At 42.5% G+C, this 14,095-nt stretch overlaps 1 protein-coding gene across 10 annotated transcripts in view; it reads right to left on the minus strand.

Annotated features, from left to right (window-relative positions):
* The window catches only part of CTNNA3 (catenin alpha 3), a 1,115,062-nt gene that overhangs the window by 1,085,640 nt on the left and 15,327 nt on the right, over positions 1 to 14,095 (minus strand). For all 10 annotated transcript variants that reach the window (XM_053307737.1, XM_053307736.1, XM_053307734.1 and 7 more), the window contains one exon: positions 7,565 to 7,757. In XM_053307737.1, coding sequence (XP_053163712.1) covers positions 7,565 to 7,757 — 193 coding nt within the window. The remainder of the gene's footprint in view (positions 1 to 7,564; positions 7,758 to 14,095) is intronic.

A 14,095-nucleotide genomic window follows, 5' to 3' on the forward strand; every position in this document is an offset into this window, starting at 1 on the left:
ATATCAGGCTGCTCAAACACCAACTGAGCAGATTTATAGGCGACTCTCCTTCCTTCCTGGAGAATCAGGAGGGCCCTGCGGGATCGGACTGGCCCACAGGGCAATAGGGCATATTCCCAGTGAGCCCCACCTGCCGGGTGCCCCTGTGCCCCTACTCCCACCCTTAATTACCCATTCTGCTCAAAACCCGGCGCCCTCCCCACATACATTCCACCACCCTCTCAGTGCCCCCAGACCAGCCCTGGGGCCCTGACACAGAACCTGATTCTAGCTTCCTCCTTCCAGGTAGGGCTTAGGGAAAGGAAGCCTCGTGCTAATAAGTAGCTACTGCCCTTGGGCCTGGGTTCATTCTGGTTCAGAATGTCTCTCCCCGTTCCCACATATGTAGCCTCTTTGAGTGGGTCATCTTCCCAAGTGGTGGTCTTGCAGGGGGAGGGAGTAACCCCACTGACTCCCCATGATCCCCATAGAGCATGTCAGGGCCAGCAATGGGGTCCTCCCCCTTCAAGGAGGCCTCATCCAGTTCTGAGCTGCTCCTGTCAGGAAGGTGGTGGGGCAAAATAGCTACCAAGCATCAACCTGGTAGGAAGTTTGGGGTGCTCTACAAATTTGAAAAATAAAATAAATAACTTACCCCTAATGAGAGCAAGTGGATTTGCCCTATAACCAATACTATTGATCACTGTAATATAACTCCTAAAATGACCTTTAACAAGTGATAATAGATTTTCAAGTTTTACTCTCTTCCTATATTCCTGGTTGGTGGAAAGTAGACTGGCCACTCCACCTTCTATGTAATAAACCAGAACTCAGCTATATTCCTATTTGTAAGACAATTGCTGTGCAAAAGGGAGCTGGGAGAACTGGGAAGGCTCCAAGTTAAGAATCAGCAGATTCCCAACAACTCTACTGCCCAGGTTTCCAAAACAGAAGAGTAGTAACTCCACAGACCCCCGACTTCTAATAATACCATGCCACATCTTTTATTTTCTGCCAGTTAATTTTGCTGTCTTCATACATGTATTTACGTGCAGGGGAAATCTTATTTCGACATTACATTTTCTTGTTGTTGAAATAAAGTCAAAGATGTCTCTTCCATCTCTTAGGCCAAGCTCTTTTTATTGCTTTCCTGCAATGAGAGCCTTGTTGAATGAAGAATTGCTCCATTAAATGAAAGGTAATAAGGGGCTACCTTGGGCTTCAGTTATCTTTATTGCCTGCTTAACTCCAACTTTGGCAGAGCAGTCTGTTCTTCCAACTCTGTTGTGTTCAAATTTCCTATTTTTCACTCCCAGTTCGGCTCCCATGATAAGATCAGTTTTAAATGAATAAGCCACTAGAGGAGGTCCATTGAGATTTAACTCATCTTGTTATCTCCCGGTATCAGTGCTTGTCTTAGATATATTTTGCACCTGAGAAATCAACATTAAACTTGTCTCCTGTTCATTTTTTAAAAATAAACTCACAAAAGGAGACGGAGGTAGGAAAACGGCACCCTCTTTGTAATCTGCTGCTCGCAGCACCTTTTTCACCTTGCTTCACGATATGGCCTGCTCTGCTAGGTATAACCCCAATGTGCAATTCATACAGCCAAATGTTGTAACTAGCCTGTATTTCCTTACAAGTCAAGGCATATGAAATACAGAGTGTTTTCTGCAGTAAATACAACAGTAGATGCTGCAGCTGAATGCTATTTCTTATTAGTATACAGTGCCATCAATGTACATAGCACATGGAATACTAACCTGAATGTAGACTCTTATTATTAAATCAGAATAGTTACACAATAAGGTCATTCACATGGCCATCATTTTGGGGTTGGGGAGGGCTGGGGGGGAGGCAGGATCATACCTACCTCCCCCACCACCACACACACAAGATAGTTGGTTGCCAAAATGATCAGTGCTTCAGTGAGCAGCACACTGAACCGATTCTCAGACTGGGGGGAGGGTGCCCAGCCTCCAGATATCCCATAACCCACTGCATTAGCAGCATGGTGCATTAGGGAAATGCTAGAGGCCAGGTCACTCCTTCTCCTGGCATCTATTATTTACATGGCTGCCAGCTGCCCACACGACCAGACAGTGAGGGAGGAGGGCACACATGTGCCTACTAATCTCACTTTTAGCATAGGTTAAAAAAACCTGGGCTACCCAGCCAAGGAGCACTGGGATTGGTCCTGATCCTGGCCATTCTCACAAGCAGTTCCACCTGGGTATGGATGCTCTAGCCCAGGTAGAGCTGGTCATGAGAATGACCTTCCTATGTCCTAAGAATTTGCTTGTTTTATTGTTTTGTTGATGGAATCTTATGGTCTAATTCATTTTCAAACTTTTTAGAAAGAGCCACAAACAGAATGTTGACCATGTTACTGTAACAGAACCCCCTAAATGCAATGATCTTCACTATTTTCAAGCGGGAGTCAATTTGGCAAAAAACCTGCATTGTGGAAGCCATTTCCCACTGTGTTGACCTTCACACACAGCTGTCCTTTTCTCAGTGCTGGGAGGGCTTTAAGAGAGATGGAGCCCTCTTTTAAGAGCACTGCGGGGAAAGCACTGGGAAGGGCTACACCTCTTGGCACTCCATGCATCCATGCCATCCAAGATGGTGCAGGGGCTCAAGGGCTATTTCCCTTCAAGAAGTCCCCTGGCAGTGGACAAAGCACAGCACTGCATGATGAGAATGGTCATCTCCACATGGTGCCAGGGAAACTGGCCCCCAGGTCTTATACTGAAGAACACTGCCCTAACATCACACAACAGACCATCTCTGAAATCTAGGAGAATCTCAAAATCAATGTAGAGAGCCAGGGAGAGGAGGCACTATTTGAAAGAAAACTGCCAATAGCCCTTCTGTGAATGCACAAGCCCTTGGGATGCCTAAGAGAGCTGTCTGGATCACAACCAATGCCTTCTTCTGTCCCTACCTACTTTTCCAATTTTTTATTGGCACTCATTCCTTTTCAACCATTGGCAACCTGACTGAACAACCCAACAGACCTACAGGACACTAGCAGGCCATGACCTCATATTTCAGAATCAGTGGTAAAAGCTGTAAGCTGCAGCTGCTGGGTGGTGGTAAGAGAGGCGCTCTCACACCTGGACTTTGGGGCTGAAGTCCAGGGCCTCCATACCCCCTGGGGGCCCCGCAAATCCTCATTAGTCTGTCCTGGGTGATATAGTTTTTGCCCTCAAGAACCTTCATGTTAAAAAATGATGTTTACCTTGAAGCAGGGGGCCTCCAAAGGCCTATAGGTCCAGGCTCCAAAATTACCTAGGTGCACCTCTGGTTGGCAAGGAAAGATGAAAAGTCTCAAGTATCAGTGGCCCACATCCCGAGCAATGAATCATTTGCAAAAGGATGTTGTGCTAGCTATCTTCACTAAGTCTGGAGCTTGGTGACTAGACTAGAGGCACACTTTTGCAAGCATGCTTAGGCTTACATTGCACAACTGCAACACACTTTGTTTTAATGGGGACATTTGTGCAAGAGTGCTAGAGCACAATAGCTCAGTTCTGCAAATCCCTGGGTTTTTAGCACAACTAAGCTAACTTATTGCCTGCAATTAAGTGGCGAAGCAGGGAAATGCTTGACTAACAAGCAGCTTACCGGTCCAAATCCCCGCTGGTACTATATTGGGCAGAAGCGATATAGGAAGATCCTGAAAGGCATCATCTTATACTGCATGGGAGGAGGCAATGATAAACCCCTCCTGTAGTCTACCAAAGAAAACCACAGGGCTCTGTGGGCGCCAGGAGTCAAAATTGATTTGACGGCACACCTTTAAGCTAACTTATTGCGTTAGCATAAGTCTACTCGCTCTGCCAGCAGTTCATTGCTCTGGATGTTACTACAGCAACAGATTAACAGAGTACAAATTACATGCCATAGTTATTTTCAGGTGAATGAGTTTCTTTGATGCTCTTTCCCAATACAAGAAACTGCCATTAGCAAATTAAAATGTCAAATCTATATCTTCCGATTTCCTTTTGGATGAAGAACAAATGGTATCTGAAGTATGCTATATTTGTTCTTAAGTGATCGCGGTATTTGTTAGTTAAAGTTTATCTAAGAGTACACTTGAGATGTGATAGCAACTAACTGCATGCAACACTGACAAGGCAATAGATGGAAATAATACAGGCTGCAGCTGTTGTCTTTGAGACCATATATAGTCCGTAAAGTAATGGAAATAGATACCAAGCATTTGAGCTATGCCTGAACCACTCCTGTCTGGGGGAGGAGGAAAGGGGAAGAAATGCACAGACAATTATCCTAGGAATACATTACATTATTGTCCTAGTTTTACAATAATTAAACACCAGTTTAATAAGCATTAATTATACTGTACTTTGGATATTCATAGTTTAAAGCTTGCACTATAGAAATATTTCATTATTTGTATTATAATTGGTTTTAATTGAGTCATACTATACAGAATTTCATGAGTCAAAGGATGTGGCTTGAAATAAAGAACACATGAAATGGAAGCTTTTCAAAGGCTGTGGTTATAGGAAGCATTTCATTAATGTAAGCATACATATTTCATTTTGCAATTTAGCATCTTGAAGTAAGAATAAGCCATTATTCAGTATAACCAGAATATTTCAGTATAATCAGTTTCAGTATAACCAGAATATTTCAGAAGTGAAATCTAAAAATAATCCACAGTACAACTACATCCTTCCCAAACATCCATGTGATTAATCCCTGTATGAATCAGGAAGTTTAGGATCATTAGGAAAAGAGGTGGGTCCAACCTCCTGGCAACCCCATGTGTGGGCCCCATTCTATGATGCATTTCTAAGTGCCTGTCTCTTTTTTCCAAGGCTTTCTGTCATCCTCTTCCTTTCCTTTTACTACCATTTGTATTCTGCATACAAATTCATACACTTCTCCTTTTCCTATTCTCGCTATTTTCTCTTCTACTAGGCAGTTCTAATTATCATTCCACTTTCTTCATCCAGCCATCTCTTTCTCGTCTTTCAAATCTCATATGTCCTCCACAAGGAGTTTTCAGCATGCCAATATACCTAAGATGTGTTGTGCCTGCACCAGTGCTTTCACCACATTTATTTTTGTTTCACCCTTGCTGTTCGTCATGTTCAACACACGTTTCATTCAGCATTTCTCAAAGTGTAGTTCATGGACCACAAGTGTTCCATGCGTGTGTTGCCAGTGATCTGCAGAATGCTGTCCAGGATCATCCCCTGTGTACCTTTATTCACCCATGTTCCCAGCCCCACAAGATTTCTCTCACCAGAACTCCTGCAAGAAGAGTTTCTTCCTTGTCCCAAACAGCAGTATCGAACACCACAAGAGCTTGTATAGTTCTTCAACACATGCTTTAAATCTTCCTCCCTGCAATGCCACTTTCTCCTCCTGCTGCCTAGTGCACCATTTCTTCAGTTGCCACTGACTACCCCAGTCATCCCAACTGGCACATCCTACAAATCCATGTGTGACTATGACTGATTGGTTTGTGCATTTTGTAAAAATAAAATAATAAAAAGGAGCTTTTTTAAAAACTTAATTTTTGAACTTGCCCATTTTGGGGAGCGATGTGGGGGAGATCACTGTTTTTCTTTTACCCTTAATTTCGCTTTTGGTCACCATAGATGGAAATAATGCATGTTCAGAATTTTGGATAAATTTTTGGACTTTACTTTTGGGAGACTGAAGAGGCATTACTTTTCTTTCACTTTTAAGTGCATTTAAGGCTGCCTTCTTGAGGTGTGTAAACAGGAGTTATGTGCTTTGAAAAATAATGGGTATTAAAATATGAAGTACGTGCTTTTAAAAATATGAGCTTTGTGATGTGATGTATTAAGCAGTCTGTGGAGACCCCAAGCACATTTTCAAGTGGTCTGCAGAGAAAAAAATTGTAGAACCACTGAACTAGAACAAAATGCTAGAGAATCTTTCCCCCTAAATGCATGATGAATTTGTGCAGTTGCATGCATAGAACTAAACGCATTTGAATATATTTTGATACAGTGTGGTGAAAAAAGTGGAGAAACCTTGAGACAAGATCATGAAAGTAATGTTTTTAGTTTCTGCCAGCAAATAAACTTAGCAAAGCGTCAAAGTGAACAAGATACAAGTACATCAGAAGTAAAAAGTACACATTAGCTAGAATGATTTATTAAGATGCATGCTTAATAGGGCTGTGTGCCTTCATCTAATTAGAGGCCTGTTTTAAACAGCTACCTAATGGCACAGCGGGGAAATGACTTGATGATCAAGTCAGAGATTGCTGGTTCAAATCCCCACTGGTATGTTTCCCAGAAACACCTATATCGGGCAGCAGTGATATAGGAAAATGCTGAAAAGCATCATCTCATATTGCACGGGAGGAGGCAATGGTAAACCCCTCCTGTTTTCTACCGAAAGACAACCACAGGGCTCTGTGGTCGCCAGGAGTCAAAACAGACTTGATGGCACACTTTACCTTTACTTTTTTAAATAGCAGCTATTTGGGGCCTTGATAAAAATTAGGACCACAGAGATAGAGAGCACTTATCCTTTGACTTCCATGTCATTTTTCTGCTGAATCCCTGTCCCCCAGCAATGGTTTCACCTTGAAAGTTCCATTATAGCAAATGGCACCTTAGGGCTTTAACTAGCCATGGGAAGTGGGGTTTCCATTGGGAAAAACTGTGCAGGATTAATGGCTTCTACATCACGGTCCTGACCCAGATTGAGGCCTTGTATGGATCCAGATTGGGGGCTCCTGCACTGGCAAAACTTTTCTTTGGCAAATAGCAGCTGCCGTATGATGGCAGTCAGATTAGATCCCTTCATTACTGCTATTTAACTCAGGAGAAAACCTCATTTTGGTGATGGGAGTTTTCCTTCTCTTTCTAATAGCTAGGAGGGAAGAAGAAATCTAAACTGTAGTAAGGGCAAAGAGTGAAAGCTCCCCCCACCTCCTCATGCCATGGTCCCAATCTAGTTTTTGCCCACACAGCTGCTAACTACTCAAGAAAAGTTAGCGCAGCATTCCCAATGATGCATTTAACACAAAGTGTAGTTTGGTCCTAAGTGGAAAAGAACATGAACCCAACTAACATGATTAACAAGTCTCAGAGGCTGACATGCTGTGCAATGTTCCATGCACATTTTAACAAAATGTGTGCCCAGTTGCGCAAGAGCACTCTTGCCCAAAATGCAAGAATTGCTCAGAATGCAAGAACTGCACAAAACACAAGAACTGCACAAAATGCAGTTGCACAATGTGTGGCCATTGGAAACAATGACCATCCATTGTGCAATTATATTTGCACCATCCTTGCATTTTGCGCAAGAGTGTTCTTGCACAACTGCATGCGTGTTCCATTAAAATGTGCACAGAATGTCGTGCAATATGTCAGCCATTATTGGTATATGCCTTTGTTGCAAAATGTGGATTTTTATTTTTATTTTGCTGTTTTCAGAATGAGGAAAAATGATTGTGAAAGGCAGCCCACAGGTCGGATTCAAATGCATTTTTAAAATATGTCTATATATGCAGCTGCTCGTTGAAATCGCTATATTATTGTCATAGGAATTACTGGCTTACTTTCTTTGCGAACATCACAAAGTGCAGCATTAAGTTCCTCCTTAAGCACAGGGGCCTCCTTAGCAATTTTCTCCCCTTTGTCCAATAAGTTCCAAGTAGCTTCTTCCACGGATGAAAGGATGACACGGGCTCTTTTGGAACATCCTTTTTTCTTATTAGAAGGGTTTTGAGGACAATTCACTAATGTGGTAACCTAAGACATGAGAAACATTTTAGTACTTTGAGTTATGTAATTAAGCAAGTTATAAGTTCAGCTTAAAGTTAAAATAATGAGTTCAGAGAGCAGTAGATGGCTCACATATCTCACAGCAAGATGCCTGTCTAAGTGACAGGCCAGATCACGGCTTCCGAGCCCCTGTAAATCCCACCAGTACGGCTTGTGAAGGTGAGGAACCTCCGGTGTTATTAAGGAGTATGTTGTCATTCTCCTGTTGTTACTCTCATTATTCCCAATGAGAGTAGCAGTAGGTTTGCAAGGACACACTCCTTAATAGCAACGGGGCTTCTCCGCTTTCACAAGCCACACCAGCAGGCCTTAAAGGGCTGGGGCTTGGAAGCAGAAAACTCACCTGTCACTTAGACAAGAGGCTCACTGACTCTATAGGTTGGCCCTTAGATGCACTAAGGGCCAACCTATAGGGATCTAAATACTGGCCTGCCCAAAGCAAAATACATGAAGTAACACACACAAATAATCTCATAAGAATTCTGCAGTTTTCAAAGTGTTCTGAAGATCCTTCTCATACGGACTCCCGGGGTCCTTGGGCCTCAGATTAAGAAGCCCTACTCTGGGCAAAAAACTTCTTGTTCATAATGTTGCTTATTCTGTTCTCACACTGCTTCTGATTGGTTCTATCACGTCTCACAACATCTTACAGGATCAGGATATGCCACAAGATGAGGATACCTTATATAGATACATGAAAATAAGTCTGCATAAACATCCTTAAGCACAATCTAGAATTCACCCTCTTTTTCCCCTAATGATAATGGACTTACCTAGATTCCCAGTTCCTGCTACAGTGTATCTGTTCTCTCCCTCATGCCTGGACCCTTTCCCAAGAAGCCATATACTGTAACATGTAGACCCAAATCTACTTAAATGATAAAAGGTTTTCATTCATCATAGTTTAACTTTTCATGATGGCTCAAATCTCAAATAAGCGCTCCTTTTATACATGCTCCTAACAAACATGAATGGCTTCTGCTTGGTAATCCAAGTGATTCACTGATCACATTTGCACATAATGGCAAACCATGGGTAGACAAGCCTGAGGTTATTTTCTGTTACCATGAATCGCATCACAGACATTGGTCCAACCATAGCCCAGCAACCTCTGATGTCAGGGCAGGGAAGCCACTCCAGCTTCTTTGTCCACCGAGGCCACATCCCAGCAAGCTCCATAGTGTTCACGTTGCCATACTATGAGCAAGGCGTAGGAACATCTGCAGGGTGGCAGCCACGCTTCAAGGGGGCATGCCAAGCGTGATCGTGCCTTTTCGGAATGGACCGCCCACCCTTGGCAGGGAAAGGGCAGTCACTAAGTCAGGGAAAGGTGTTGCTGGGGTACCCGTCCCCACAGCTTGCTTGTTTTAAGTAACCAGACTGGTGGCAGCTGCTCTGGGGCCCGTTTGCATTTCTCAATGGTCTATCACTCTCATAGGAGAGCAGTCCACTCAGAAGCAGTATGCATCGTCATCACACAGAAAGAAACTTTCCACTGACTGGAGGCAATACTGCTCCTGCTGGACAGTTTTTCTCATGTGTCACATCAGAGACTGCATGGTTTTACTCAAGGGGAAGGGGCTGAGCCTCTCTTCCACAACTTTATTGTACAAAAAATAGAGCAGAGCCATTCAAGAATTCCTAGGTGGGGCTGCCTTTTAAACCCAGCCCTGGGTATCACTGCCCTGCCAGCAATCTAATCAGGTTGCCCAGTTTATGCAGCAATCTAATCAGGTTGCCCAGTTTATGGTGCCTCCCTGACTGCATGTGCTTGTAAACATAATTCTTTATTGATTCATTTTTGGAAGCAAAACATATAGTGCCCATCTTGCCTTCCCGTCCCCTTTCTCTTCTGATTGCTGGAGTGGGGAACAAGAGACACAATGAAAAGCAGGCTTTCCCCAGTATGGCATTTCCCTTTGACAGGCTGAGAAGCTTGGGATGGGACAAGGCGGCATCCCTGTTGCCCAGCAGTGACTTGAGGAGTGCAGCAACAGGGAGCAGGGCAAGTCCATCACAGAGAGGAGGCCCGCAAGAAGCATGGGAGGCATGTTTCTGGGTGGGTCTGGACTGCCCTCTCTATGATTTCAGTTCCAGAAACAGTACAAAACCCCAGTTATGGCACTGTCTGCACTCGGACATTAACACTGCTGCCTTCAAACCTCAGGTTGGAGCAGCAAAACTCACTACTAACCAAAGTTCCACATTGGAGTTTGGCAAGGGAAATTGGAGGTTGCTTTTGCTGCGAAACCATGGTTTCATGCATTTCACAAGTGGTGTTTCGCATTACGTGCTAATGGGGCCAATACATCTACCTAAAAAGAGAATTCTCAGCACTCAGTTACATTATCTTAAACAATTCTACAACATCCTGGAAAAAGATTCAGAATTACCTAAAGTGTACTACATACGAACTTCATTTTTAAAAAGCAGCTGGCATAATTGTCCAGTGTTTCATCCCAATCTTCCTTTCCCCTATTTCTCTTTACTTCATATCATCACTGAAGTGATGAGGCTACATCAAGACCACTTGGAAGTGTCATTTGGAGCAAAGAAACAGTGCATGGAGAAAAGAGTAAGCATCCCCACCACTTCTCCACTCCCAGTCACCCCCTCCTCTACTTGGATACTGTCGGAGATGGTTAATTCTGTAATTTGATTCCCTGAGGTAGTGTTGGTCTCTGAGTATTGATTTAGTGTATCCGTAATATTGTAAATGAATGTGCAGTTACTGCAGATCTTTACAAAACTAATGCATTGTGTAAGGACAATCCTCCTTCTGGTATGATGTACATCACTGTCTCATACGAAGAATCCAACTTAAAGCTGAATTAGTATTATGCAGCTGGTGTCTGATTGCTGGTGAAAGCCCCATGCGGGCTGCTGGGGGGAGTGTCGGCACAGCAGGAAGCTGACTGGAACAGTGGTCACACTGGTAAGACCTCCATCTTTACTTTTAAAGGTGCCACTCACCACCTGCTTGGCAGCGCAGCTCTATCACTCACCTGCACATGTGCGGAGGCCAGATGAGTTGCAGAGCTGTGCCACTGCTGTACACAGGCTGCTGGGAGGAGCACCACTGCAGCAGGAAGCTGCCTGGGGTGGTGGTAACACTGGTAAGGACCTCCATCTTTACTTTTATGGTGCCTACACCCCCTGGTGCCGCCTCGAACTGCCAGACTGGTTCAATGTCCAGCTGAACCAGACCAAACCAGTCCGCCAGACCACAGACTGGTCCAAATTTGGACTGGACCTAGAACTGCGGTCTAACCCTATCCCTATGCTGGAGCAGTGGGGAGACTGGGTTTTTGAGACCATCATTGTGGGGATGGGGCTTCAGAGATGGTGGAATTGAGATGATGACAGCATGATCTATAACACCATGTGGGCTTCCCCTGTTTGATATTATCCATGCCTTGATAAGGTCTGGCTTAGATTACTGCAATCTGTTCTATGTGGAGCTCCCTATGAAAAATGTTTTGAAATAAAAGCTGGTGCAGAGCATCGTAGTTCAGTTGTTAACTTATGCTCACTGTTTTGATCATATTTCCCCAATGTTGAAGGATTTGGCTTCCAATTTGTTTCCAGACACAATTCAAAGTACTGTGTTTGACTGATAAAACACTAAATGACTGGGATAAATGAAGAACCACTTTCTCCCATATGAACCTCCCTATTTCAGGGGAGGCTCCTCGTTAGGGCCAAATGGGGCCAGGCCCTCCCAAGAAAAAAGGAAAGAAAGAAATTAAATGAAATATTCAGTTGCATTAAATCAATTAAACAAAGACTTCTGTGTGACCTTAATCACTGCTGACTCTTTAACCCTGGTTTTGTTTTTTGTTTTTTCCATTGCTTCTCTCATACCTGAATCATGAGTCTAGGCTCGTGCTGGCAGAGGAGGGACCTGCAGATTACAGATCACATGACAAGGTTTCCCATCTTTTCAATACAGGAAGAGCCAAACTGGCTTCTCTTGACTGGGCCCTCTTTGGCCAGGAAAAGTCCCATGGAAATTACTGAATTGGCAAATGATCAGCCAGAACAAATTTCCACAGGTGTTTACAGCCAATCACACAAAGTACAATGGCATGAAGTAATCTTGGGCAGGGTCGGCTGCTTGGATACTTTATTTTACAATTTGTGTTCCAGTTAGAGTTGGCAACGCCTACTGAAGCTATTCTTGGAGGATTCTCACCCCACACCGCAAAGGTTTTCACAAAATTAATCCAGGGGGGAGGCCTGTGTGCTTCTCAAAGCAGTTTGCATAACAAAATCAACGAGAAAATGGTTCTCTGTGCCCCCAGATGGTTCTTCCCAAGAAAAACTGGTTTTAAAAAAAACCAAACAAAACCCTGATCTATGCTTACAACAGCAGTGCATAAAGATAATTTATATATTGTTTATTATAATCTTGCAGTAGAATAAAATAACCACCTTATTTTGCTGTTTTGCAAAGGCTTACAAACTCAAAACCAAGAATTACATATTCTCCCTTCCTCACCAGTAATACATGATTTTATGGTCTGTTCTCTTTTGTTGCATCAAAATAAGGTTTTGTAGAATGAATCATGGGGAATTGTTTTAAAAGATGCCCTTTGCCCTGTCACTGAAGAGCTTGTTTATTCCTAAATCCTTTTTTATTTAAAGTGGGGGGTAATTCCAGGTATGGTTTGACATCAGATTGGTGTTCAATATGTATTTGCCTATATTGTCTGCAATTTGGTGTCTATCCATCTTGACAGATCTTTTGGCAAGGTAATCCTGATCTAATTTCTGTGAGGAAAAAGTTGTATTTGTCCACTTGTCTGAGAATTTGAATAACTTCTTGACCACATTTAGTGGTATTCAAAGGTATACTGCTCCTGAATCTGGATTATTTACATTATAGCCATCATGACAAACAGCTTATGACAGAGCTTTCTTTCTCTATGAATTTGTCTAATCTGTGTTTATATCCTCTAAACTGTGCTAAATTGGCGGAGTAGTGGTGGTATCAGTGTTCTCTCTAATTGTTTTATCTTTGTGCAGAATGAGTTTTGCTATGAGCGGCAGTATCAAGGCAGTATGTGTGCATGTGCATTCAGAATGGGACCTTCCTGATTCAATCTGAGAGGGATCTAAAATTAACTGAACAGACATTTTTAAAAAACTTGTGAGCGTATGTACATGCGCATGCCTTAGAGGGAACACTGGTGCGTGTCCTTGGATGGACCTGTCAGTAAGGGAGGTATGAGTCTTTGAGGAGAGTGTTAGAAACCATAGGAAGCTGCCTTCTACTGTGTCGGTTTTTTCTTGTGTGTACTGTAGGAGAGACTTTATCTCTGGAATATAGTGAATAGTAGTATTTATCTTGCATGTCTGAGTGTTAAAAGTACTTCATGGATACAATTTAATGAACTATGATAAAAGTACTGTAAAATAGGTTAGTTGGGGCAATGGAGTTAAGCAACATTAGTTGGCTACCGACTAGGTTCATGCAGATGCTCTACTACTACCCCTTGACTCTTGAAGGGTTTCTCATTGGCATATACAGTGGTTATCCAAAAGTGTGTACCCCCCACAAAAAGTATATGTTACTGTTTGTAAGCGGTATAAGATAAAAACACAAAGACAATATTGTTTGGATTTGCAAACAATAATAATCCCAAAAGAATCTAATAATGACTCCATATAAATATTATTTAAAGCTGATAGAACTTCTAAAAAATATATATGGTGGCACATTCATCTTCTGAGAGTGGAGAGGGTTTCTACAGGGGAAAAGGTTTTCTCTGGGGTGGCATCTCATTTGTAGAATGCTCTACATGCTTTCTTGTTAGTGGCTGGGGTATGGCAGGGATTGCCATTTTAAGTGATATTATTATTATTATTATTATTATTATTATTATTATTATTATTATTTATTTCATATTGTTATAGAAGCTGCTTTGAACATGTGCTTGAATTGAAAGTCAGCATATACATTTTAGAAACAAAATAAATGTTTATGATGCTCCCCTTTGGAAGGCAAATGAACCCTGAAGCTTTAAAGAGAGCATTCTGGCAGTAAATGACTTACAGCATTTGCAAATTGCTTTTTAGAAATTGTTATCTGTGGTTAAAAATTGTTTTTTGCTTTTAAAATTTATTCTCTGAATATTCCTTTGCAACTTTTGCTGCCCCTCCTCCCGAGAAGGCCTTATTTTTGTATTTCCTGTTTGTTAATTTTATTTGAACAAGGACTCATCATGGTAACCTCTCGATGCCTGTCTTAAGGAGATCCTGCTCCTTCTTCGATCCTCTCAACTGCAGAGTTCATTTTTCAG

The sequence above is a fragment of the Hemicordylus capensis genome, chromosome 3, assembly GCF_027244095.1.
Source record: "Hemicordylus capensis ecotype Gifberg chromosome 3, rHemCap1.1.pri, whole genome shotgun sequence".
NCBI classification, from domain to species: Eukaryota; Metazoa; Chordata; class Lepidosauria; order Squamata; family Cordylidae; genus Hemicordylus; species Hemicordylus capensis.